Source organism: Nerophis ophidion, linkage group LG07 (assembly GCF_033978795.1).
Source record: "Nerophis ophidion isolate RoL-2023_Sa linkage group LG07, RoL_Noph_v1.0, whole genome shotgun sequence".
Lineage (NCBI taxonomy): Eukaryota > Metazoa > Chordata > Actinopteri > Syngnathiformes > Syngnathidae > Nerophis > Nerophis ophidion.
Window position 1 is genome coordinate 56,175,314 of NC_084617.1, and position 22,993 is coordinate 56,198,306.

The window sequence follows — 22,993 nt, forward strand, 5'->3', positions numbered from 1 at the left end:
CGGCGTTTCACATTGGATTTAGGTACAGTGAGGATCTCCACAAACTTGCCAACCGCTATAACTCTTCAGTCGATAGTCTTAGTGATGCAAAGATCACTATGCTGTCACACAATATAAAAAGAGTTGAGACAATGTTGTTCCCTGGATGTAAAAGACTCAACTGGAACTCTTTAGGTATGGTACTAAAATGTTGCTGTGACTTTATAAATGTGTATTTTGGATGGGAGAAAATCATTTCCGTATGTTTTAATTTAGCCATCGGCGATTTCATCAACCATGGCAACCCAGAGCTCTCAAAGTTTGAGTCAACTGTCAGTCAAATACAGAACAACGAGACAGATATTGAAAACAAACTGCAATGTATACAAGTGGCAGATCTCCTGAAATGCCCAGCTCCAGATAAAACAGACCTTTTACCAAGTACAATTAATATTCTAATCAAATGGCATTAATTGCAAATTACTTTCATATGCATTTTTCAATACTTTGTGTTTTTAGGTGTCAGGGAGTTTTATGAATGTATTGATCGAGAGCGTAACAAGACAGTGAACTTGTTGAAAAGCAAATATGCTGACATTGGACCAGTCATTACAAAGGTGGAGCATTTGATCATGGAAACTAACTCTGGCAAGTGCCAGAGTATGTCAGGTTATTACACATACTGGGAACACAGGGTGCACGATGCACTCGTAAACATGTTGTTGAGGTAATATCTTGGGAGCTGTAACTAGTATTGTGCTCAGAATGTTACACAATAGTGTGACATGTAGCTTATCATTTATAATAGACTTTCTGTTTGCTGTCACGTGCAGGAATATCAAGGCCTTCAATACTGCCTTGATGGGGACAACCCCTCTCTTCCGTATTGATGCCATACTTTCGCCCCCCAGGATTTTGTTGCAGCCCAGAATAAATGAGATCAACCGGCTACTAATGCAATGTATCAGAGATTGTGTCGACAGTACTAAGGTAAGATCTTCTGTTAACCACTGCCAAAGTGTACACATTTAACAATGGCTGTATGACCTGATATGTCCACCTCCATGTTTGGGTTTGGTTGCATTCCAGGAGTTTGTACGCTGGATTCATGGGACTTGCGTTGAGTGCCCTCCCCAACATGTTGGTGCTGATGACTTGGTGACGTTTAGCTTCTTCGATGAAATATATAATCACCCTAAAATTAACGACAGTGCCCTTGCCTTGTCTCAGAACATTCAGCAATTGCTGGTCTCTGTAGAGCAGTGTCTTAGCCACTGGAAACAGTATCAGCTTCTGTGGGAAAAGGACAATACCACAGTCAGTGAAAAGTTCGCTGCCAAAAACCCATCATGTGCTATGTATGATCAGAGGCTGCAGCTCTATGCGAGTATAAATCAAAAGGTGTTACTGGAGCCTCTTTCTAAGAATGTACATGTCATCCAACTAAATCTCGAGCCATTGGGCCGCACTGTGCAAGAGATTGCAGAGTCCTGGATTCATTCGCTGGGTAGTTTACTAAACAAATCAGCCAAAGAGGAACTCTTAAACTTAAAAGAGGAGCTCATGGTAATGCAATTTTATGCTTCAGCATATATCACTCATAAACGTTATCGATTCCCTCCTTTTTATAGTTATTTTGATCATGTGTTTTTAATAGCTACTCTTTGAGAAGCTCCAACAGAGTCCTGACACTTTTGAGAACTTGAAGAATGTCCTTGGGACTATCTCAGATATTAGAGACATGTCTCTAAATGTAAAATTGAGCATCACAGATATCCAGGAGAAATACAGAACGCTAGCTATGTACAAAGTTCAGGTAAGGTATTTGATGTTTTTAAAAACTTGCATTTCATTATTTTTAATTTTCAGTTTGGACTTATTGAGTTTGACATTTTATGCCTAGGTTGGAGAGGATGAAAAGGAACTGATGGAAAATATTAATCAGATTTGGAATGACCTGTTTGCTGAATCGAGGCGAGTCGATCGGAGTTTGACCAATGTCAAGATATCATTTAAAGCGGTAAGGACCTACAATTATTGACTGTTCAACACCCACAATTTGTTGTGCAAAACCATTTTCTCTCTCTGCTCCACAAAGACTACCAAAGGGATGACGGAAGAATTTCAACAGAATTTGTCCGTCTTTGTCAATAGCTTTAATACAGAAGGCCCTGGAGCAGTGGGAGATGATTTAGATAAAGGTTTTTGATACATAATCATCGCAATAATTCTGGTGAGAATTCCATTAAATTGATTGCTCCCTTTTTCTTTGCAGGACTATCATTAATGGAATCATATGAAGCCGAGCTTGCCAAGATGGTGGAGGGACGGCAGGATCTAGCTAATGCTGAGAGGCTGTTAGACCTACCTGTCACTGTGTACCCTGAGATCGTCAGCATTCAAAAAGACATGAATGGCTTCCGGAAGGTTTATGACATATACCAGGACCAAAAGGTTGAGTTTATTGGCAGCTGAAAACCATTGATATCACACAAATGATCTGTCGCACTTACCTGTAATTTTGTGGATCTTGGTTTTGTTTCTTAGGCTGCAAAAAACAAGTGGTCTCAGACTTTATGGGCGGACTTGGATATTTACTCTCTCCAGGATGGTGTTGAAGGTTTTCTAAAAGATTTTAGAAAGTTGCCCAAAGATGTGCGAACTCTGCCTGTGGCCTATATTCTAGAAGGCAGAATGAAAGAATTCAGAGATTCGCTTCCCCTTCTGCTGGACCTGAAAAATGAAGCCCTCAGAGAAAGGTCAGTGAGCAATTGTTCTATTTTTTAAAATGTATTAGGGTGGTGATCGTGATGGCTTTTGCCCCTCATTCGACTATCTGTGATTAATGATGTCCTTCACAATACTTTATCCATTGAAAGTAACTGTTTCTTGTTTGGAATTAGTAGTAAAAACAGACAGGTTAACCCAGCTTTTATTTTCCTACTGGAGGATGTCTTGGTGTGTTCAGGACAGATTGGATCCCTCCTGTTCTGGGTCTCCCCTGGGGTTTCTTTGGCCGTATTCACCTCTATTGGAAGTGTCTAACTATCTAACATCTTTATTGGCCGCATCTATCACTGACATGACTTCTTTCAATGTGAAAGAGCAGTGGCTTCACTCTGACCTCTATCTCAGTGTCTGAATTTATCAGCCCTTTTAAGGCAGCAATGGTCAGCCAACCTGCAAACTCATTACAGTTGCTTGTATACATTGTTTTTTTTATTGTCATCGGTTAGTGTCAAAAATAAGTACACTGGCAAAGTGTCAACTCTACATTCCCACCTCCTGAAAACTTGGGGTTGACCACAACTTATTTGAAGCCATTTAAGATTTTCCACATGTCCTTCCACTACCAAGTTTGGGCTTCACCAAATCCTTAAGCTACAGTTAATATATCCTTGTGCAAACCAGGTAAAGAAATGTTTCTTTCAATTTGACAGCATTCTTCTTTGTCATTGGCCACTATCTTGCATTCTTGCATCCTTTTGGGGTTGGATTTAATGACCAGGGAGTACCAACAAGCCTTGCGAATTCACTTGATTAATGTGTGGGGTTTGTCAAGTCTGTTTGGCGGGGCCCATTGGTCAGTAATTCCGCTCATCACTTGGCAGCAATCCAACCATCCATTCATTTTCTACCACTTGTACTTTTTAGGGTTACAGGGAGCTTTTACATATTATCTCTCTTCATCCAAGTGTTATGTATGTATTTTAGGTTTTTACCAATACTGATGAATAAAAGGTTACTCATACTTTCTTTATTGTTCTCCATATGACATACATATAGAATGCACACAATCTAAGTCCTAGATATAAAATTACAATTGAAAAATACCAAAATGATTATATTTTGTTCTACAGACACTGGAAGGAATTGATGGAAAGGACTGGAACTAGTTTTGATATGAATCCCAGCAGCTTCACTCTGGAGAACATGTTTGCAATGGAACTTCATAAGTATGCTGATGTCATAGGTGAAATTGTCACTTCAGGTGTAAAAGAGCTTGGTATTGAAAAGGTAAGCCTTGTATAACTTTAAAATAACATTTAAGAATCTTAACAATCTCTATATGTATCTCTTAGGGTGTGAAGGAGGTGGTTGAAACATGGGGAAGCATGAAATTCAACATACAGGCCTACAGTAAAGGACCCCAGCAACAGTGCTCTGTTTTGGGTGCAGTGGATGAGATCCTGTTAATTGTGGACAATGATGCCATGAATTTGCAAAGCATGGCAGGAAGTCGTTTTGTTGGACCTTTCTTGTGCACCATACAACAATGGGAGAAAGACTTGTCCCTTATTAGTGAAACTATAGAGGTCAACCATACTGATCCAATCTACCATCGACATGTAACAAATGTGAATGTATAGCAAATCTTTTTTTTTTTGCGTTTCACATTTTCTGCAGGTTTGGTTGCTGGTACAACGGAAATGGATGTACCTGGAAAGCATCTTCATTGGTGGAGATATTTCCTCACAATTACCAGAGGAAGCCAAAAAATTTGACAACATTGACAAAAGGTTCAAAGATGTGAGTGTTATTCTAACCAGGGGCGTCACTAGACCTAATACTGTACTGGGGCACACCTGGGACACAAATAATTCATGTGAGCGTGCAAAGCGCGCAAGCAAAAACATTTTTAGCACTTATTCATCATAAAAAACACATAAATAGTGCTTTAAACTATGAAATCATATCAGATTATGTTGTATGAATCTTTGATTAACCACCTGAAATTAACTAATGCATTTGACCTACTTGTGCACAGTTTTACTCCAGACTTCTAAACTGCTACTGGTAAAAGCAAAAAGGAAGAGCAATGAATCATTTTGAAATATATATATCGCAGTAGTTATCTGCAAATTTAACATCTACTAAAGTAAAACACGAAATAAAGCACCCCTACATCTCTGGGTTCTTTTATATTATTTAATTTCAATTTATGGCAATGTGGCTAATCCTATTTTAGATACACAAAACTATAAAATATACACAAAACAATAAAGCCACAGTAGTAGAATAAATGAACAACTGTTGTGTGTCTGTTCAGGGAATCATTTTCTGAGAAGTAAACTGTAACGTCTCCTTTTCATTTTTGCAAAGTGGTCAATCACTCTGGACAGACATGGAAATATTACAGTAACTGTTATACAGTTGACCAGTGATTCCCAACTGGTGGGTCGTGACATAAAAGTGGATTGTGTGTCATTTTCAGTGAGTTGCAGTCAGATGTGTGCATGGAAAAAAAAAAAGTTTAGGGAGAAAAAAATCAAATTTTGGCAACAAAACCAAATATTTTTAGCCATTTTTCTAGTGACTATTAGTGAGTATTTTAGCAAAAGGTAAACCGACTAACAAGTTGGAGGAGGACTCAGGACAGACATGGAAATATATATTTTTTTAAATCTAAATGGGGCAACGAAACCCGATATTTTCAGCCATCTTTCTGAAAACAAATACAGAAATTTTACCATTTTTTCTGGAAACAAAACCAGACCTTTAGCTGTAGCCATTTTTCTGGTGACAAAACAAAATTATTTTAGTCAAAGTCACACCGATTAACAAGACAAGTCTACTGTGCTATTTTTCTGTGAAATAAACTTGAAAGATTTAAAAATTTGGCTCACGACTTGATGATATGGAAAAATGCTTTTCTTCCTGAAGATAAACCATTTGAAATGCACTCAACTCATACATGCTTACTCCAAATCGTCATTGATGCAGAACCAGCAGACAATAACCAACATTATGTTTCACGTTCATTGGAAATTCCCCCGACAGCTCGTTCAGCAAATGAATATTTTTGTCTTGATACAAGGAATAACGTTAGCTAACTTAGCATCAACTTAAGACAATGATGTTGCCTAGCTAGCTAGGACTTCACTTACATTCCTGCTGCTTCTTCTCTGCTGCAGGCGAATAACTTTCTGATATCCATCTAGGAGTTAAAGTTTGAGTCAAATCAAAATCAAAATAATGTAATTAACAAATTGTTGTTGGCTAACGTTACCTACCTCAGCAGTGATTCTCATCCTCTCTCTCTCTCTCTCTCTCTCTCTTTCTCTCTCTCTCTCTCTCTCAACTGAAGTCTCGATCCACACGTGAATAAATTACCATATTAATTAGCCATGTGCTCATTGTTTCGTGGAGTGAATACAGTAGCAATCAATTACCATACTAAGTAGTATGTGCGCTGTTGTCTATGTTATGTAGACTTAAAACTCTGAAGCGTTTTTTTTTATTGGTGAAATTTTTACTGGGGCACTGCAGATCAACAGTGGGGCACGTGCTTCAGTGAAATATGTCTGGCGACGCCCCTGATTCTAACATTCACAGAATAAATAATTGAAATGTAAAAATTAGATAATATAATTCAATTTGTGTAGATAATGAGTGATGCTCATAACAACCCAAACATTAAGCGCTGTTGCCTGGTTCCCAACCGGCTGAATGACCTGCAGACTCTAAGCGAGAACCTAGAGAGGTGCCAAAAGAGTCTCAATGACTACTTGGATTCTAAGCGGCATGCTTTCCCACGCTTCTTCTTCATCTCTGATGACGAACTACTCAGCATTCTGGGCAGTAGTCACCATGATTGTGTACAGGAGCATATTATAAAGGTAAGAGTAGAAGGTTATTGTGTCTCAAAGAACCACTAAACACGTTTTGCAGTTGTTTGTCCAGGTGTGTAAAATTACTAGGTGTGTGTTCCATTCTTACTAGATGTATGACAACATCGCATCACTGCGGTTTGATGCTGAGAGCGGTGGGGATACTTCAGCTGGAGCCATGGTGTCTGCTGAGTGTGAGGTGATGGAGTTTATAAAGGCAGTCCCAGTCAAAGGAAGGGTGGAGGAATGGATGACAGGAGTCTTAAATGAGATGAGGAAAACTAATCGACTAATCACTAAGGAAGCAATATTTCGCTACTGTGAGGACAGAGGAAGGTATGTGGGGATTTTGAAGAAGTTTGTTTCTCTTAGTGAAGGAAACCATACCCACATCAAGTCTCTTTTTGTTTTTCAGAGTGGACTGGATGTTGTTATTCCAGGGCATGGTAGTACTGGCCACAAATCAAGTGTGGTGGACATGGGAGGTTGAGGATGTCTTCAACAACTTGAAAAAAGGAGAAAAATATGCTCTGAAGAACTACGCCACCAAAATGCACAAGCAGATTGATGAGTTGGTAACACGTATAACGCAACCTATGAAGAAAAATGACAGACGGAAGATTAACACTGTCCTTATCATAGACGTCCATGCAAGAGACATTGTAGACAGTTTTGTGTTGAACAGGTATAACGTTCAGTGCTCATATAAACCATTAAAACTGGCAACTTGCGTGGAAAAGTGAACTTTTTTGTTTTATTCTCTCCACAGTATAACTGATGCAAAAGAATTTGAGTGGGAAAGCCAACTGAGATTCTATTGGGTGCATGAAGAAGACAATCTAGTTGTTCGTCAGTGCAGTGCATTTTTTTCTTACGGCTATGAATACATGGGCTTGAACGGTCGATTGGTGATAACGCCTCTTACTGACCGCATATACCTCACAATCACGCAGGTTTCTGAATACCTACCAATTTGATTATACAGACAAACAGTTGTTAATGCAGGTATGTATTTGTGTTGAAGGCTCTCTCCATGTTCCTGGGTGGGGCGCCTGCTGGACCAGCTGGTACTGGTAAGACAGAGTCCACCAAAGATCTGGCCAAGGCTTTGGGCCTGCTCTGTGTGGTTACTAATTGTGGTGAAGGCATGGATTACATGGTGAGAAGCTTCAAATGTAAAATGATCGATTATATTCCAACGAACCAAATGAACCCACCTGCATATAAAAACCCTTTTTGTCAGTTTTGAGTGTTCCTGAACTCTCTACCTTCCTGTGCAGGCTGTGGGGAAGATTCTCTCTGGCTTGGCCCAGTGTGGAGCCTGGGGCTGCTTTGATGAATTTAACCGTATTGATGCCTCAGTCCTTTCGGTTATCTCCTCTCAAATCCAAACCATCCGCAATGCTCTCATTCTCTACCTTAAAATATTCAATGTAAGTCTCTCAAATCATACAATGGCACACTTAATTCTTATTATACAACATGATTGTTACTCTGTACTTTCGCCAACCACCTTTTCATTTGGACATCAGTTTGAAGGTCATGAGATTACCCTGGATAGCCGAATTGGCATCTTCATCACCATGAACCCAGGCTATGCTGGGCGTACAGAGCTGCCTGAATCAGTCAAAGCTCTGTTTCGGCCTGTGGTAGTGATCGTGCCCGACTTGCAGCAGATATGTGAGATCATGCTCTTCTCCGAGGGCTTCCTAATGGCAAAGGTGACAGCAAATGTGTTTGCTAATATGCTTGCACATTACTAAGGATTTCTATCTGGTCTTGATTCATTTAGGTCCTTGCGAAGAAGATGACAGTCCTCTATAAGTTAGCAAGAGAGCAGCTGTCCAAGCAGTCTCATTATGACTTTGGATTGCGAGCCCTAAAATCTGTCCTAGTGATGGCAGGAGAACTAAAGAGAGGTTCACCAGACCTCCCTGAGGTAATGACCTCATTTTTGAATTAAATACACGGTTAATTATGCATTGAATCGATCACAAGTGGACTGTTAAGATTGTCTTAGAAGACTAGTATCCCCTTTTGAGCAGGCTTCATCAGTCTTTGTTCACAGACTTAGATATGACAGATCTAGTCGGAGCGCTTGGTGTCTGATCCAAAGTAATTTAAAGGTTTCCCTCTGTTTTGGTACAAATTGACAGCTCTTAAAATGCAAAGAAAAGAGACTTCTGCCAGCACAACAACTGTCGTTAACATGGAATCACCTTCGTTAGCAGTCCATTCAGTTCAAGAAAGCAACATATGCAAGGATTGAAGGAACTTTACTGTCATACCAGCAACGTTCCTTGAATCCGTGAACTGAATGAGATGCTAATGAGGGTAATTTTGTCTGTGACTGTTTTGGACTCATTTTGTTTTTTCCTCATTTGTGTGGTGTTTTAGTTTCTGTCCAGTACTCTTATTTTAGTAGTTTCACTCCCCTTGTCTATCCTCAGTACTGGCTCCTGGAGCCCTGTCGCCAATCAGTTTCCTATTTAGTCCGACAGCGTTAGTTCATTGTTGTTTTTGTTGTCAATGCTGTATGATCTGCCTTTCGTTTTTTATTCCCTGCATATTATGCTAAGGCAGCACGGTGGAACCTGGTTAGTCTATGTGCCTCACAATACGAAGGTCGTGGGTTCAATCCTTGGGCTCGGAGTCTTTCTGTGTGGAGTTTGCATGTTCTCCCCGTGACTGCGTGGGTTCCCTCCGGGTACTCCGGCTTCCTCCCACCTCCAGAGACATGCACTTGGGAATAGGTGGATTGGCAACACTAAATTGGCCCTAGTGAATGAGTGTTAGTGTGAATGTTGTCTGTATATCTGTGTTGGCCCTGCATTGTGGTGGAGACTTGTCCAAGATGTACCTCGCCTCCCGCCCGAATGCAGCTGAGATAGGCTCCATCACCCCCCGCGACCCCGAAAGAAACAAGCGGTAGAAAATGAATGGGTGCATGGAGTGTTATGCTAAATATTCTGCAAAGGTAGTTCTGTGTCTTATGCGTTTATTTTAGCATTTGCTTTACCTTTTCTCTTTTGTCCACACTCCTTTGTAAGTGTGTCCCTTTTGTTTACATTAAAAAATATTAATTTACTCACCTCTTGCTGCATCTTGGGGTCACATTGCAAAGATGCATCCAACACGTGACAGATTCCATCCTAACAACCATCTTTCTTCTTTGCATCTTAACAACTGTCGTTTTGCACCACAGTAGAGCGAACACTTAGTACATCTTTGCATTGAGTTATTCATTATCTTGGACAAACAATAATTTTCTTTACACTTTAATATAACTAAATGCTATCAAATCAGTTATAATTAAATAGATTCAACAGATTACATAGACTTCATCCATCATTTACTCTACAATGGTTTTATCAAACATATTGTACGGTTCATATACAAACACACACATCACAGCAAATAGTTTAAACATCAATAGTTTGATTTCTGACAGCCTTTTCTTGTTGAATTGAACATTTAGTTTCATGATTGCATCAAATTAAATGTTTTTATTACTTTCTTTATTGTAGGATGTGGTGTTAATGCGAGCCTTGAGGGACATGAACCTTCCAAAGTTTGTGTTTGAAGATGTACCTTTGTTCCTCGGACTGATCTCAGACCTGTTTCCCGGGTTGGAATGCCCCCGCGTTCGCTATCCTGACTTCAATGATGCTGTAGAAGGCATTCTGCATGAAAACAACTATATCTTGCTGCCTATTCAGGTGTGTTATGTAATTCTCAGTGTCAATTCAATGAGATTCTGCTGTATAAAGTAAATGCATCTTAAACATGGTTATGTTAAACCCCATGCACATTTCATGCTGTCTGTGCTTTCAGGTAGATAAAGTGGTGCAGATGTATGAAACAATGATGACTCGACACACGACAATGATAGTCGGACCGACAGGTGGAGGGAAATCAGTTGTAATCAGCACATTATGTCAGGCTCAAACCAGGTCAGTGTTGGTTTGGATAAACCAGCGTCTGGGTCCTTTTTTGCAAATCAAAAACAGTTATTGTAATTATATCTCATTTCCAGATTGGCAATGCACACTAAATTATATCCCCTGAACCCCAAAGCTGTGAGTGTAATCGAACTCTATGGTATTCTGGATCCTGATACTCGAGACTGGACTGATGGGGTCTTATCCAATATCTTTCGCGAAATCAACAAGCCTACTGAAAAAAAAGAAAGGAGGTAAGATTGAAATTTGATGGAGAGTATAACATTTGGATAGATCTTGTTTGTGTCAAAGTAAATATAATTTTGTGCACATTGAACATATGCACTCGAACTTGTAGGTACATCCTGTTTGATGGTGATGTGGATGCCTTGTGGGTGGAAAACATGAACTCTGTGATGGATGACAACAAGCTTCTTACTCTGGCTAATGGAGAACGCATCCGTTTGCAAAATCACTGTGCCATGCTGTTTGAGGTTTGTAAGACATCCAAAGTGTTAAATATACCTGATTAAGTTAAGATCCACATTATATATACTACATTCCCTGTACTTTGATGTTTTTATGAATGCAGGTTGGAGATTTGCAGTATGCTTCACCTGCTACAGTATCTCGATGTGGAATGGTTTATGTGGACCCCAAAAACCTGCGATACACCCCTTATTGGCAGAAATGGCTGAAAAACAAACCTCCCAAGGTACGAGGAAGATCCTATTCATTGTGTTAGAGCTGAACTTACACTCTGTGTTATTTTATAACATTCATTTATTCTATAGGAACAAGAAGTACTTGATACACTATTTGAAAAATATGTGCACAGCTCAATAGACATGATTGTTGAAGGTATTGTAGATGGAAAACAGGGCCAGAAACTGAAGACTGTTGTCCCTCAAACAGATCTGAACATGGTAGGATCATAGCACAATGACACCCTTTACAGAAAAGCTAAATGAATCACCACTGATCCAGCTGACTCAGATTGAAAGTGTTGGCGATATGTTTAGGTGTCCCAGCTTGGCATGATCCTTGATTCCCTCCTTGACGCGGAGAACCAAAGTGAGGCAGTCTTGGAGTGTTACTTCCTGGAAGCTTTGTACCTCTCTCTCGGGGCCACGTTGCTGGACGATGGGAGGGAAAAATTTGACGGCCTAATCAAAAGCCTTTCTGGTTTAACTATTGTTACTGCTGAAAAAACATTGGCTGGACTCGGTGAGATCCCAGGTAAGAGCTGAATTTGGAATACAGGCTGATTCATGCATACATTTACTTTACATACACTGTCACTAAGAAGTATGACTTGTTGGATATTATTAAAGTATTCCTCATTAATTAGACTGCCAAAAATGTGCTGTATTGTTTTAAGTGTTAATTATTGAAAAAATGAAAACAGTTGAACTACTGTAAATTGTTTCTATAATTATCAATTGCGTCCAGTGAGTTCTAATAGGTGCCATTCATACAGGACATCTGCCAACACTGTATGATTTCCATTTTGACGAAATGAGGCAGAAGTGGGTTCCCTGGAGTTCTCTGGTCGCCAAATACATCCACAACCCTGATATGAAGTTTTTTGATATTCTCGGTAAGAGGTTCATTAATGTTAAATCAGCATATGTATATGCTCCTAAAAGAGACCTATGAGGATTGTTATCTACATTTAACACACTTCCATGTGGTCTAGATAATATTGGATATGCTTTTTCGTAATTGTTGCTTCACAGTCACATTTTCAACCCCCCTTTTTATGTACAGTGCATCCGGAAAGTATTTATAGCACTTCACTTTTTCTACATTTTGTTATGTTACATTATTCCAAAATGGAATAAATACATTTTTGTCCTCAAAATTCTATAGACAGTACCCCATATTAACAATGTAAAAAAAAATGTATTTTGATGCATTTTGCACATTTAAAAAAAAAAAAAAATCACATGTATGTAAATATTCACAGCCTCTGCTCAATATTTTATTGATGCACCTTTGGCAGTAATTACAGCCTCAAATCTCTTGGAATATACAAAATCCAAAACCGGGGAAGTCGGCACGTTGTGTAATTCATAAATAGAAACACAATACAATGATTTGCAAGTCTTTTTCAACTTATATTCATTAGAATATACTGATAAGATAAGATATTTAATGTTCGAACTGAGAAACTTAATTTTTTGGGGCAAATAATCATTACCTTAGAATTTAATGCCAGCAATACATTGAAAAAAAGTTGGCACAGGGGCATTTTTACCACTGTGTTACTTCCTTTGAACAACATTCAGTTTTGGAACTGAGGAGACCAATTTTTGAAGCTTTTCAGGTGGAATTCTTTCCCATTCTTGCTTGATGTACAGCTTAAGTTGTTCAACAGTCCGGGGTCTCTGTTGTCGTATTTTACGCTTAATATTGCACTACACATTTTCATTGGGAGACAGGTGTGAACTACAGGCTGGCCAATCTAGTACCCGTAATCTTTTACTATGAAGCCACGCTGTTGTAGGACGTGGCTTGGCCTTGTCTTGCTGAAATAAGCAGGGGCGTTCATGATAACGTGGCTTGAATGGCAACATATGTTGCTCCAAAACTTGTATGTACCTTTCAGAATTAATGGTGCCGTCACAGATGTGTAAGTTACCCATGCCTTGGGCACTAATAAACCCCCAAACCATCACATATCATGGCTTTTGAACTTTGCACTTGAAATAATCCTGATGGTTCTTTTTCTCTTTGATGTGGGGGACACAAAGTCCACAGTTTCGAAAAGCAGTTTGAAATGTGGACTCGTCAGACCACAGAACACTTTTCCACTTTGCATCAGTCCATCTTAGATGAGCTCAGGCCCAGCGAAGCCGGCTGCGTTTCCGGTTGTTGTTGATAAATCGCTTCCGCTTTGCATAGTAGAGTTTTAACCTGCACTTACAGATGTAGCGACAAACTGTAGTTACTTACAGGGGTTTTCTGAAGTGTTCCTGAGCACATGTGGTGATATCCTTCACACACTGATGTTGGTTTTTGATGCAGTACCAACTGAGGGATCCGAGGTCATTGGCATTCAATGTTACGTTGAGTTATTTTTCCAGATTCTCTGAACCTTTTGATGATATTACAGACCTTAGATAATGAAATCCCTAAATTCCTTGCAATAGCTCATTGAAAAAGGTTGTTCTTAAACAATTTTCTCACGCATTTGTTCACAAAGTGGTGACCCTCACCCCATCCTTGTTTGTCAATGACTGAGCATTTAATGGAAGCTGCTTTTATACCCAAATCATGGCATCTTCCTGTTCCCAATTAGCCTTTTCACCTGTGGGTTTTTCCAAAAAAGTGTTTGATGAGCATTCTTCAACTGTCTCAGTCTTTTTTGCCACTTTTGCTAGCTCTTTTCAAACATGTCGGCATCAAATTCCAAATGAGCTAATATTTGCAAAAAAGAAGAACGTTTTTCAGATTGAACGTTAAATATCTTGTCTTTGCAGTGTATTCAATTGAACATAGGTTGAAAGGGATTTGCAAATCATTGTATTCTGTTTTTAACTACGATTTACACAGTGTACCAACTTCACTGGTTTTAGGGTTTGTAATAACACAAGCTTGGCACACCTATCTTGGGGCAGTTAGCCCATTCCTCTTTGCACCACCTCTCAAGATCCATCAGGTTGGCTAAGTGTTGATTTTCATCCAGTATGTCTCTGTGCATTGCTGCATTCATCTTTCTCTCTATCCCGACTAGTGTCGTAGTTCCTACTGCTGAAAAAAATCCCCACAGCATGATGCTGCCACCACCATGCTTCACTGTAGGGAGGGTATTGGCCTGGTGATGACCGGTGTTTGGTTTCCTCCAAACACGACGCCTGGCATTCAGGCCCAAGACATCAATCTTTGTCTCATCAGACCAAATACATTTGTTTTTTTCATGGTCTGAGAGTCTTTCAGTTGCGTTTTGGCAAACGTTTTACTAAGAAATGGCTTCCGTCTGGCCACTATACCATACAGGTTCGATTGGTGGATTGCTGGAGAGATGATTGTCCTTCTTCCAGCATTACACAAAGGAATGCTGCATATCTAACAGTGTGAGCATCGAGTTCTTGGTTACCTTCCTGACAAGACTAAGATTAATGCAGCAATGTACAGAGACATCCTGGATGAAAATCAATGCTTCCCATCCAACCTGGTGGACGTTGAGAGATGCTGCAAAGAGGAATGGGCAACACTTCCCAAAGATAGGTGTGCTAAGCTTGTTGCATTGTTTAATGCGAGTATCCAACATTTGTAAGTCCGGCAAGAGGAAAATAATCATAGGTCACATTTAAGCCACTTTTACACCGAGCAGTATGTTTTAGTTCACCATGGAACTGTTCAGAGTACTGTAGTATATATTTAGTACTGTGTAATGACATTATCCTAAAACAACAATTGCTTTGAATTATCCGTCATAATCCACCTGTATTTCATTTTCTCACGTTTATCCTGTTCAGGACAGCCCATCCGAGCTGACTTTCGGTGACAGGTAGCCTAGTTGGCAGTCAATCACAGAGCACACCTGGAGACACAATCATTCATGCTCACATTCATGCTGATACTGACATCAAAATACATGTACCGGTACCTGTTCTGTAAAATTAGCTCAACTGTAATGCTTGGTGGAAACACTGTTTGACAAAGCTTCTTCCTTCTTTGGTTGAAATCTGACTTCTTTGTCTCAGTCCCAACCGTGGACACCACAAGAACTAGCTGGATCCTGGGACAGCTGGTAAAGATAAAGAAGTCTGTGCTATTAGTTGGAGACTCTGGGACCTCCAAAACCGCCACCATTCATAACTTTCTAAAGCACCAAAATGCCGATACAAGTGTGAGTTAACTATTAATTAAAGCATAAACAACAGTCCTTAGTTTATTTTTTTTATTTTTTTCTACCACCAGATTACTTTGACCATCAACCTTTCATCCAGGACAACCTCAATGGACCTTCAGAGGAACTTGGAGGCCAATGTAGAGAAACGAACCAAAGAGATCTATGGTCCTCCCATGGGCAAAAGACTGCTGGTCTTTATAGATGACATGAATATGCCAAAGGTACCACCCAGACTATGCTTCTTTTTGACTGTAGAGTGAAAAGCTGACATTCGACAGTATTGTGTTCACTATACAGGTGGATAGCTACGGCACACAGCAGCCTATTGCACTGCTTAAGCTCTTATTGGACCGAGGAGGTATTTATGACCGCGGGAAGGAGCTCACCTACAAAACCCTCAAAGACCTTGGCTTCATTGCTGCCATGGGGAAGGCAGGAGGAGGAAGGAACGAGGTGGACACCCGCTTTGTTTCCCTCTTTAATGTCTTCAGCATCCCTTTCCCTGAAGTTGAGGCTCTCAACCTAATCTATTGTTCCATTATCAAAGGCCACACCAAAGTGAGTAGTATCGTTTCATAAAGGCTGGGGTTGTCGTTCCTTTCTACTGTATAATTTATTTGACTGAACATTTCAGAACTTTGAGGATGTGGTACAGAAGGTTTGTGATAAAGTCACCTTCTGCACACTGGAACTGTATAACAGCCTCGTCAAAGATCTTCCACCTACTCCAGCGAAGTTCCACTACATTTTTAACCTACGAGACCTATCAAGAGTCTACAATGGACTAACCCTTACTGAGTCTGAAAGGTTTGATCAAGCCAATTGACTGATTCGACAGATGTTACCCCTGTATAATGTGTGTTTGTGTTTACAATGTTTACTTTACTTTACGTTTCAATGTAACAGGTTTTCAACAGTCTCTATGTTTGTGCGAGTCTGGAGAAATGAGTGTCTGAGGATATTCCACGATAGACTCATTGATGAGAAAGACAAGAACTTGGTAAATATTGTACCATAATAATACACTCAATTTTTATATATACCGTGATGACAGGTCAGATATTTTCACAAATTTGAAAATGAGGATTAGACACCCCAGTCGGGAAATTCGCATTACATATTAGTCCCAGTCTGCATTATACAGTACACTTACAGTATAGACAGTATTTTAAAACAAATTCATGTTGTGGGGTTAAGTTTTTATCTACAGTACATATACCATGAGTTGGTTTTACTTGCAGGTTCAGGGCCTTATAAAAAATTTAGTTGACGAGAATTTCAAGGCAAACATGGATGATGTTATGAAAGACCCAGTCCTTTTCGGAGACTACAGGACTGCCCTGAGTGAAACTGAACCAAGAGTCTATGAGGACCTGCAGGACTATGATGCTTCTAAAGCTTTGTTTCAGGTATCATCATGTTCTTGTTATGTCATTTTTGCTGTTGGTTTGTCGGTCTGTCTGTCAGTTAGTTATTTAGCAAAATAAGGATTTAGAGGGCAGATTTTTGTTAAACATTTTTAGGAAATGTCAGAAAGGAGATGAAGAACAAAGCATAACATTTTCGGGATTATCCGGATCATCTATACCTAACTTTTCGATCGGAGCTTCAACTTCTATGTGTGTGCATGCTCGTGGACCCGCCTCACCCACAGAGACAAAGACACAGGATGACTGACGAGAGGCTTCACTACCTTTCTTTCATTCCGCTATAGATAGCTCAAAATGTTTTGGGTGGATTTTCCTTTACCTTTGAGAAAATGTGTTAAGGAATAAGGGATTACATTTTGGGGCTGATTCGGATAACACATTTTATTTCTGCATTCTACAGGAGATTTTAGAGGAATACAACGATAGAAAGTCTAGGATGAACCTTGTCCTTTTCGATGATGCCTTGGAACATCTGACCCGCGTGCACCGTATTATCCGCATCGATCGTGGTCATGCTCTGCTTGTGGGTGTAGGAGGCTCAGGCAAGCAGTCCATCACTAAGCTGGCTGCATTCACTGCTGACTGTGAGGTGAAACTAAAATATGTTATTAGAAATTAAATTCTACTGACACCTAGTTTTAAAATGTCTGCCTGATTAGCTATTTTGAAATAGAAAGTTCATAATGTTTAAATGCATTTCAGTAAATTGTCATTCTGGATTCCTCAGGTGTTTGAGATAACATTGAGCAGAGGATATTGCGAATCACACTTTCGTGAAGACTTGAAAACATTATATTTGAAACTGGGCATCGAAGATAAGAAGACTGTGTTTCTCTTCACTGATGCTCATGTCGCTGAGGAAGGTTTTTTGGAACTCATCAATAACATGCTTACATCAGGTTGAACTTCACTTTTAATATCAGTGAGTTTAGTTTGCTTAAGCCCAAACTGACTGTTATTGTGGATATTTTGGATAGGCATTGTCCCTGCATTGTTTCCTGATGATGAGAAAGAGTCTGTTCTCAATCAGCTTCGTGACGAGGCCCTCAAAAACGGATCAGGTCCTTCTAAAGACAGTGTGTGGCAATATTTTGTCAATAAAAGTGCGAGCAATCTGCACATTGTATTAGGCATGTCTCCTGTGGGAGACACCCTGAGGACACGCTGCCGAAACTTTCCAGGTAAACTGGCAAAAATTACAATTTATCTTGGTGTGAATACAACCTTGTTGATTAGAACCACTTCTGAATCTTTCCCAGGACTGATGAACAACACTGTTATAGACTGGTTCTTGCCTTGGCCTCCACAGGCGCTACTTGCTGTAGCTGAATCTTTCCTTGGTTTGTATAAAACACATTTAAACCTTCAAAATCAACCTTCGGGACGGTGTGGCGCGGTTGGGTGAGTGGCTGTGCCAGCAACCTGAGGGTTCCTGGTTCAGTCCCCACCCTCTACCATCCTAGTCACGTCCGTTGTGTCCTTGAGCAAGACACTTCACCCTTGCTCCTGATGGGTCCTGGTTAACGCCTTGCATGGCAGCTCCCACCATTAGTATGTGAATGTGTGAATGTGGAAATAGTGTCAAAGCACTTTGAGTTCCTTAAAAAAAGGTACAAAAGTGCGATATAAGTACAACCCATTTACCATTTCATTTGGTTACTTTAATTTCACCTAATAAATAAATAAAATGTAATACAGTTTACATTATTTATTTTTACACACTCATTCCTAAACCTTGAGCATAAACAAAAAACTGTTACGTTAAAGAAGACTGATGTGTTACGAATGACGCCATAGCCGTAATTTTTTTTTACTCAAACAGGAGGATTTTATATTGGAAGAAAAGAGTTACGAATAATAATGTTTATAGAGTTTTGGTATGTTATGGTTACTGGCTGATTGGCTGCCTTACTACTTGTTTTGTTGATATTTCTAACTGATTGTCAGGTTTTGCTGTGCTTTTTGGCAAATCTACAGGTGAAAGTGAAATGATTCCCCGGGAACACGCTCACGCTGTTATAGAGCATGTCTGCATGGTCCATAAATCTGTGGGAGACTACAGCATACTGTTCCTGCAGAAACTTAGACGCGCTAACTATGTCACTCCAAAGAACTACTTGGACTTTATTAGCACATATTCGAGCCTCCTGAAAGAAAAGGATGAGTATATTCTGGGTAAAAGGATGGAATATAATTGAATGATCACATTTCCAAACAGTTTCCAAAAGTGACAACATGTTTACGTGTTCTAGCGCAGTGCAAACGCCTCGAGGGGGGGTTGGATAAGTTGAAGGAAGCCAGTGTGCAGCTGGATGAGTTAAATATCAAACTGGCAGAACAGAAGGTGGTCCTCGCTGAAAAGTCATCAGCTTGTGAGATCATGCTGAAGGAGATTGCCTCTAACACAACTGTGGGTCAGTGAAAGCCTATCTTCAGACCCTAATAGCTTAAAATAATGGTTTAAAATCTAACCAAACACTTGTTATGAACACAAACTCTTCCTTCTAGCTGAGGAGAAGAAAATGCTGGCAGAAGAAAAAGCCAAAGAGATTGAGGAGCAAAACAAAGTGATAGCTGTTGAAAAGTTAGAAGCAGAAACTTCCCTGGCTGAAGCTCTGCCACAATTAGAAGCAGCTCGGATTGCCTTGCAAGACCTCGATAAATCTGATGTCACTGAGATCAGGTCAACTTTCTTTCTGACTCTGAGGATTACATTGTCCAAATAAACAGTGACCTACACTCTTTCTGAAGCATTAATGTCAATGGCACTTCAATCTACTTTTTACTTCTGCTCCGTTGTGCAGATCCTTTGCAAAGCCACCCAAGCAAGTGCAGGTGGTGTGTGAGTGTATCCTTGTACTGTGTAAAAAAAAGGAAATCAACTGGCAAGCCGCTAAGGCGATGATGTCAGATCCTGGTTTCTTGCGTTCACTAATGGAAATGGACTGTGATAGCATTGGTCCCAATCAGGTGAAGACCGTCAAAGGTGGGTAGACTTCAAGAGTACTTGGATAGCAATGGTAAATCGTCTGCAACGATGATTTCTTTGAGAGTTCTGTTTTACAGGCTTCCTGAAAATCCTTGGGACCTCCCTTGAGGAGATGCAATCCATCAGCAAGGCGGGGTCAGGAATGTTCAAATTTGTGGAAGCTGTCGTGGGTTACTGTGAAGTTGCTCGGGAGATAAAGCCCAAAAGAGATAAAGTAAGTGAAACTACCGAAGACATTTTCAGTGTCTTTTGAGAGGAAATACAGAATGAACATTTACATGAGACTTATATTTGCAGGTGGCGCGTCTCGAAAGGAACTTCTTTCAGAGTAAGAAGGAGCTGGAGCTCATTCAGACTGAGCTTAATGATATCCAGAGGGAGTTGAAGGCACTGGGAGAAAAATATCAAACTGCTATTGCGGAAAAACAGAAACTCCAAGAGGAGGCTGAACTCATGGAGAGGAGACTGATAGCTGCTGACAAACTTATCTCTGGTCTGAGCTCTGAGAACGTGAGGTGAGATGTCAACTAACTAACTTTAGCATGCATATTTCTTTATTTCTTAAGTTGTTTTTTTCAGGTGGACACAGGACTTAGGGGAGCGAAAGCATATTTTGTTCTTTCTTAAGTTGTTTTTTTCTGGTGGACAAAGGACTTAGAGAAGCTAAAGCATATTTCGTTTTTTATTTGGTTGCTCTTTTCAGGTGGACACAGGACTTAGAGGAGCTGAAGCAACGACGCGTGCGTCTCCTGGGTGACTGTCTGATCTCTTCAGCCTTTCTGAGCTACGAGGGAGCCTTCAGCTGGGATTTCAGAAATGAGATGGTGTACGAAACATGGGTTGATGATGTGCAGGAAAAAGGCATTCCCTTGAGCCAGCCTTTCAAAGTAGACAATCTGTTAACTGATGAGGTGGAAATCAGCAAGTAAGAAAAAGTAACTTTTTTATACTGTTTTTATCTTCATTTTGGCTGGACATCACTGTGACCACAAAGAAAACTATATTGTCTTATAAACCTTGGGCTACAGGTGGGGGTCAGAGGGTTTGCCTCCAGATGAGCTATCAGTGCAGAATGGGATCCTCACAACAAGAGGCAGCAGATTCCCCATGTGTATCGACCCTCAACAACAAGCCCTTAACTGGATTAAAAAGAAGGAGGCACGCAATAACCTTAAGGTATATCAAGTACTGAACACTTATGCAAAGTTTCTTTACAGAACAGTCTCAGAATTAAAGTTAGCTTGAACAATTGTAGCAATTTATTTGATCTTTTGTCCACAGATCTCTTCCTTCAATGATCCAGACTTCCTGAAACAGCTGGAGATGGCGATTAAATATGGCTTCCCCTTCCTTTTTCAAGATGTAGATGAGTACATAGACCCTGTCATTGACAATGTCCTGGAGAAAAATCTGAAAGGAGCAGAAGGCAGGCAGGTCATCATGCTGGGTGACAAAGAGGTGGACTATGATCCCAACTTCAAGCTTTACCTCAACACAAAACTGGGAAACCCCAAATTTTCCCCATCTGTGTTTGGAAAAGCTATGGTTATCAATTATACTGGTGAGATCATTTGGTTTGACGACCACTTTTTGTGTGCAATGTGTCCAGTGTCTGATCTGTCTGAGTTACATCTAGTAACCCTTAAGGGTCTGGAGGACCAATTGCTCAGTGTCATTATGGGCTTTGAAAAGAAGGAGCTGGAGGAGCAGCGTGAGTTTTTGATCCAAGAGACAAGTGACAATAAGAAGCTGCTGAAGAACCTTGGTGACACACTGCTCAGGGAACTGGCCACGTCCACAGGCAACATGTTGGATAACACTGAGCTAGTCTACACGTTAGAGGAAACTAAGTCCAAATCTAGTGAGGTCAGTTCGTTAAACGCCAAGAAAAACTTTGGTCAGCCTATTTGATTATTTCCATGGTTTGATTATTAGGTGTTTGAAAAACTGAAGTTGGCTGTGACGACATCAGTGGATATTGATGTGCTCAGAAACGGGTACCGGCCAGCTGCCAAGCGTGGTGCTATTTTGTTCTTTGCACTGACAGAAATGGCTTTGGTAAACAGCATGTACCAGTACTCTCTGGCTTCCTATCTGGAAGTCTTTGACTTTTCCCTGCGTAAATCTCCAGCAAATTCTTCTCTCCCAAAAAGACTGAATAACATTATGAACAGCCTGACATACAATGTTTATAATTATGGATGCACAGGTAAGGCACTTGTACCGCACGTAAAAACTTGTAGTATCCATGTCTATTTTGTTTACTGAATGAGACAAAAGTTTTCTGTTTATCCGCAGGTCTTTTTGAAAAACACAAGCTGCTCTTCTCCTTCAACATGACGATCAAGATTGAGCAGGCGGAAGATCGTGTACCTCAGGAGGAGTTGGAGTTTTTCATCAAAGGTGAAATAAAACATCATGAAACTCTTGAGAGCTTACACTACATCAGTGAACAAAAAGCAAATATTTCCAATTATTTTGTAAGGTAATCTGTCACTGGAAAAGACTTCACGTCAAAAGACTTGTAATTGGCTGCCTGATGCTGGCTGGGAAGATGTAGTAAAACTATCAGAGCTTTTTCCTGAGCAGTTTGGTTCTCTACCTGATGAGGTTGGCAGGAATTCCGCGGAATGGCAGTCAGTAAGTAATGGCTACCTAATCATTACTTTGATACATATCATCTGGTTCCTTGAACTGAATTCAGTTTTTCATCACAGTGGTATGACTTGGATGCACCAGAACAGGCTCTCATACCAATGAAGTATGACGAGAAGCTGACTGACTTTCAGAAGCTGCTCCTGCTGCGTTGTTTCCGTGTTGATAGAGTCTACAGAGCTATCACAGATTACGTCACTGTCACTATGGGCGAGAGGTAACAATTGTTTACCTTTATGTCATGTCTACACAAACACAGATGCATTATAACAGGATCTCGGTGCTAAAATTATCTCAATTCACACAAGTGTAATTTCAAAACACATTCACCTGAGTCATGCACATTTTTTCCTATTAAAAGCCCTTTAGTATGGGTGAGTGTGAATGGTTGTTGAGGGACTCTGAGAACATTGAGAGGATCCTGTTAAGTTGTCCTCGGAATCTAGTTTGGTTTACTCCCAGATGCCTTCCTGGTGAGATTTTTTTTCTTGGGTACTGACCTGACACACTGGAGGGACTATTCCTCG

At 40.2% G+C, this 22,993-nt stretch overlaps 1 protein-coding gene and 1 long non-coding RNA gene across 2 annotated transcripts in view; one reads left to right on the forward strand and one right to left on the reverse strand.

Moving 5' to 3' along the window:
- Positions 1-22,993, forward strand: part of LOC133556557 (dynein axonemal heavy chain 10-like) — a 50,951-nt gene that overhangs the window by 13,153 nt on the left and 14,805 nt on the right. The window contains exons 12-64 of the mRNA XM_061906580.1: positions 23-174; positions 256-420; positions 499-706; positions 813-969; positions 1,069-1,545; positions 1,637-1,795; positions 1,883-1,999; positions 2,078-2,180; positions 2,255-2,433; positions 2,527-2,738; positions 3,840-3,996; positions 4,062-4,295; positions 4,387-4,509; positions 6,366-6,599; positions 6,703-6,926; positions 7,006-7,275; positions 7,360-7,543; positions 7,615-7,749; positions 7,871-8,023; positions 8,123-8,311; positions 8,383-8,529; positions 10,118-10,309; positions 10,425-10,543; positions 10,627-10,785; positions 10,890-11,025; positions 11,124-11,246; positions 11,326-11,457; positions 11,554-11,770; positions 12,012-12,131; positions 15,244-15,389; positions 15,461-15,613; positions 15,690-15,950; positions 16,027-16,199; positions 16,299-16,392; positions 16,634-16,801; positions 17,223-17,411; positions 17,550-17,721; positions 17,800-18,003; positions 18,082-18,162; positions 18,800-18,997; positions 19,075-19,236; positions 19,331-19,505; positions 19,627-19,808; positions 19,889-20,025; positions 20,109-20,326; positions 20,515-20,736; positions 20,840-20,987; positions 21,093-21,372; positions 21,448-21,677; positions 21,747-22,020; positions 22,110-22,214; positions 22,297-22,451; positions 22,529-22,683. Of these exons, the coding sequence (XP_061762564.1) occupies positions 23-174; positions 256-420; positions 499-706; positions 813-969; positions 1,069-1,545; positions 1,637-1,795; positions 1,883-1,999; positions 2,078-2,180; positions 2,255-2,433; positions 2,527-2,738; positions 3,840-3,996; positions 4,062-4,295; positions 4,387-4,509; positions 6,366-6,599; positions 6,703-6,926; positions 7,006-7,275; positions 7,360-7,543; positions 7,615-7,749; positions 7,871-8,023; positions 8,123-8,311; positions 8,383-8,529; positions 10,118-10,309; positions 10,425-10,543; positions 10,627-10,785; positions 10,890-11,025; positions 11,124-11,246; positions 11,326-11,457; positions 11,554-11,770; positions 12,012-12,131; positions 15,244-15,389; positions 15,461-15,613; positions 15,690-15,950; positions 16,027-16,199; positions 16,299-16,392; positions 16,634-16,801; positions 17,223-17,411; positions 17,550-17,721; positions 17,800-18,003; positions 18,082-18,162; positions 18,800-18,997; positions 19,075-19,236; positions 19,331-19,505; positions 19,627-19,808; positions 19,889-20,025; positions 20,109-20,326; positions 20,515-20,736; positions 20,840-20,987; positions 21,093-21,372; positions 21,448-21,677; positions 21,747-22,020; positions 22,110-22,214; positions 22,297-22,451; positions 22,529-22,683 (9,459 nt within the window). The remainder of the gene's footprint in view (positions 1-22; positions 175-255; positions 421-498; positions 707-812; positions 970-1,068; positions 1,546-1,636; positions 1,796-1,882; positions 2,000-2,077; positions 2,181-2,254; positions 2,434-2,526; positions 2,739-3,839; positions 3,997-4,061; positions 4,296-4,386; positions 4,510-6,365; positions 6,600-6,702; positions 6,927-7,005; positions 7,276-7,359; positions 7,544-7,614; positions 7,750-7,870; positions 8,024-8,122; positions 8,312-8,382; positions 8,530-10,117; positions 10,310-10,424; positions 10,544-10,626; positions 10,786-10,889; positions 11,026-11,123; positions 11,247-11,325; positions 11,458-11,553; positions 11,771-12,011; positions 12,132-15,243; positions 15,390-15,460; positions 15,614-15,689; positions 15,951-16,026; positions 16,200-16,298; positions 16,393-16,633; positions 16,802-17,222; positions 17,412-17,549; positions 17,722-17,799; positions 18,004-18,081; positions 18,163-18,799; positions 18,998-19,074; positions 19,237-19,330; positions 19,506-19,626; positions 19,809-19,888; positions 20,026-20,108; positions 20,327-20,514; positions 20,737-20,839; positions 20,988-21,092; positions 21,373-21,447; positions 21,678-21,746; positions 22,021-22,109; positions 22,215-22,296; positions 22,452-22,528; positions 22,684-22,993) is intronic.
- Positions 147-6,285, reverse strand: LOC133556558 (uncharacterized). The gene is made up of 4 exons (XR_009807547.1): positions 5,994-6,285; positions 5,868-5,917; positions 2,493-2,661; positions 147-1,272 (listed from the first exon to the last, which is right to left on the reverse strand). It is a non-coding gene; the product is annotated as an uncharacterized LOC133556558 (long non-coding RNA).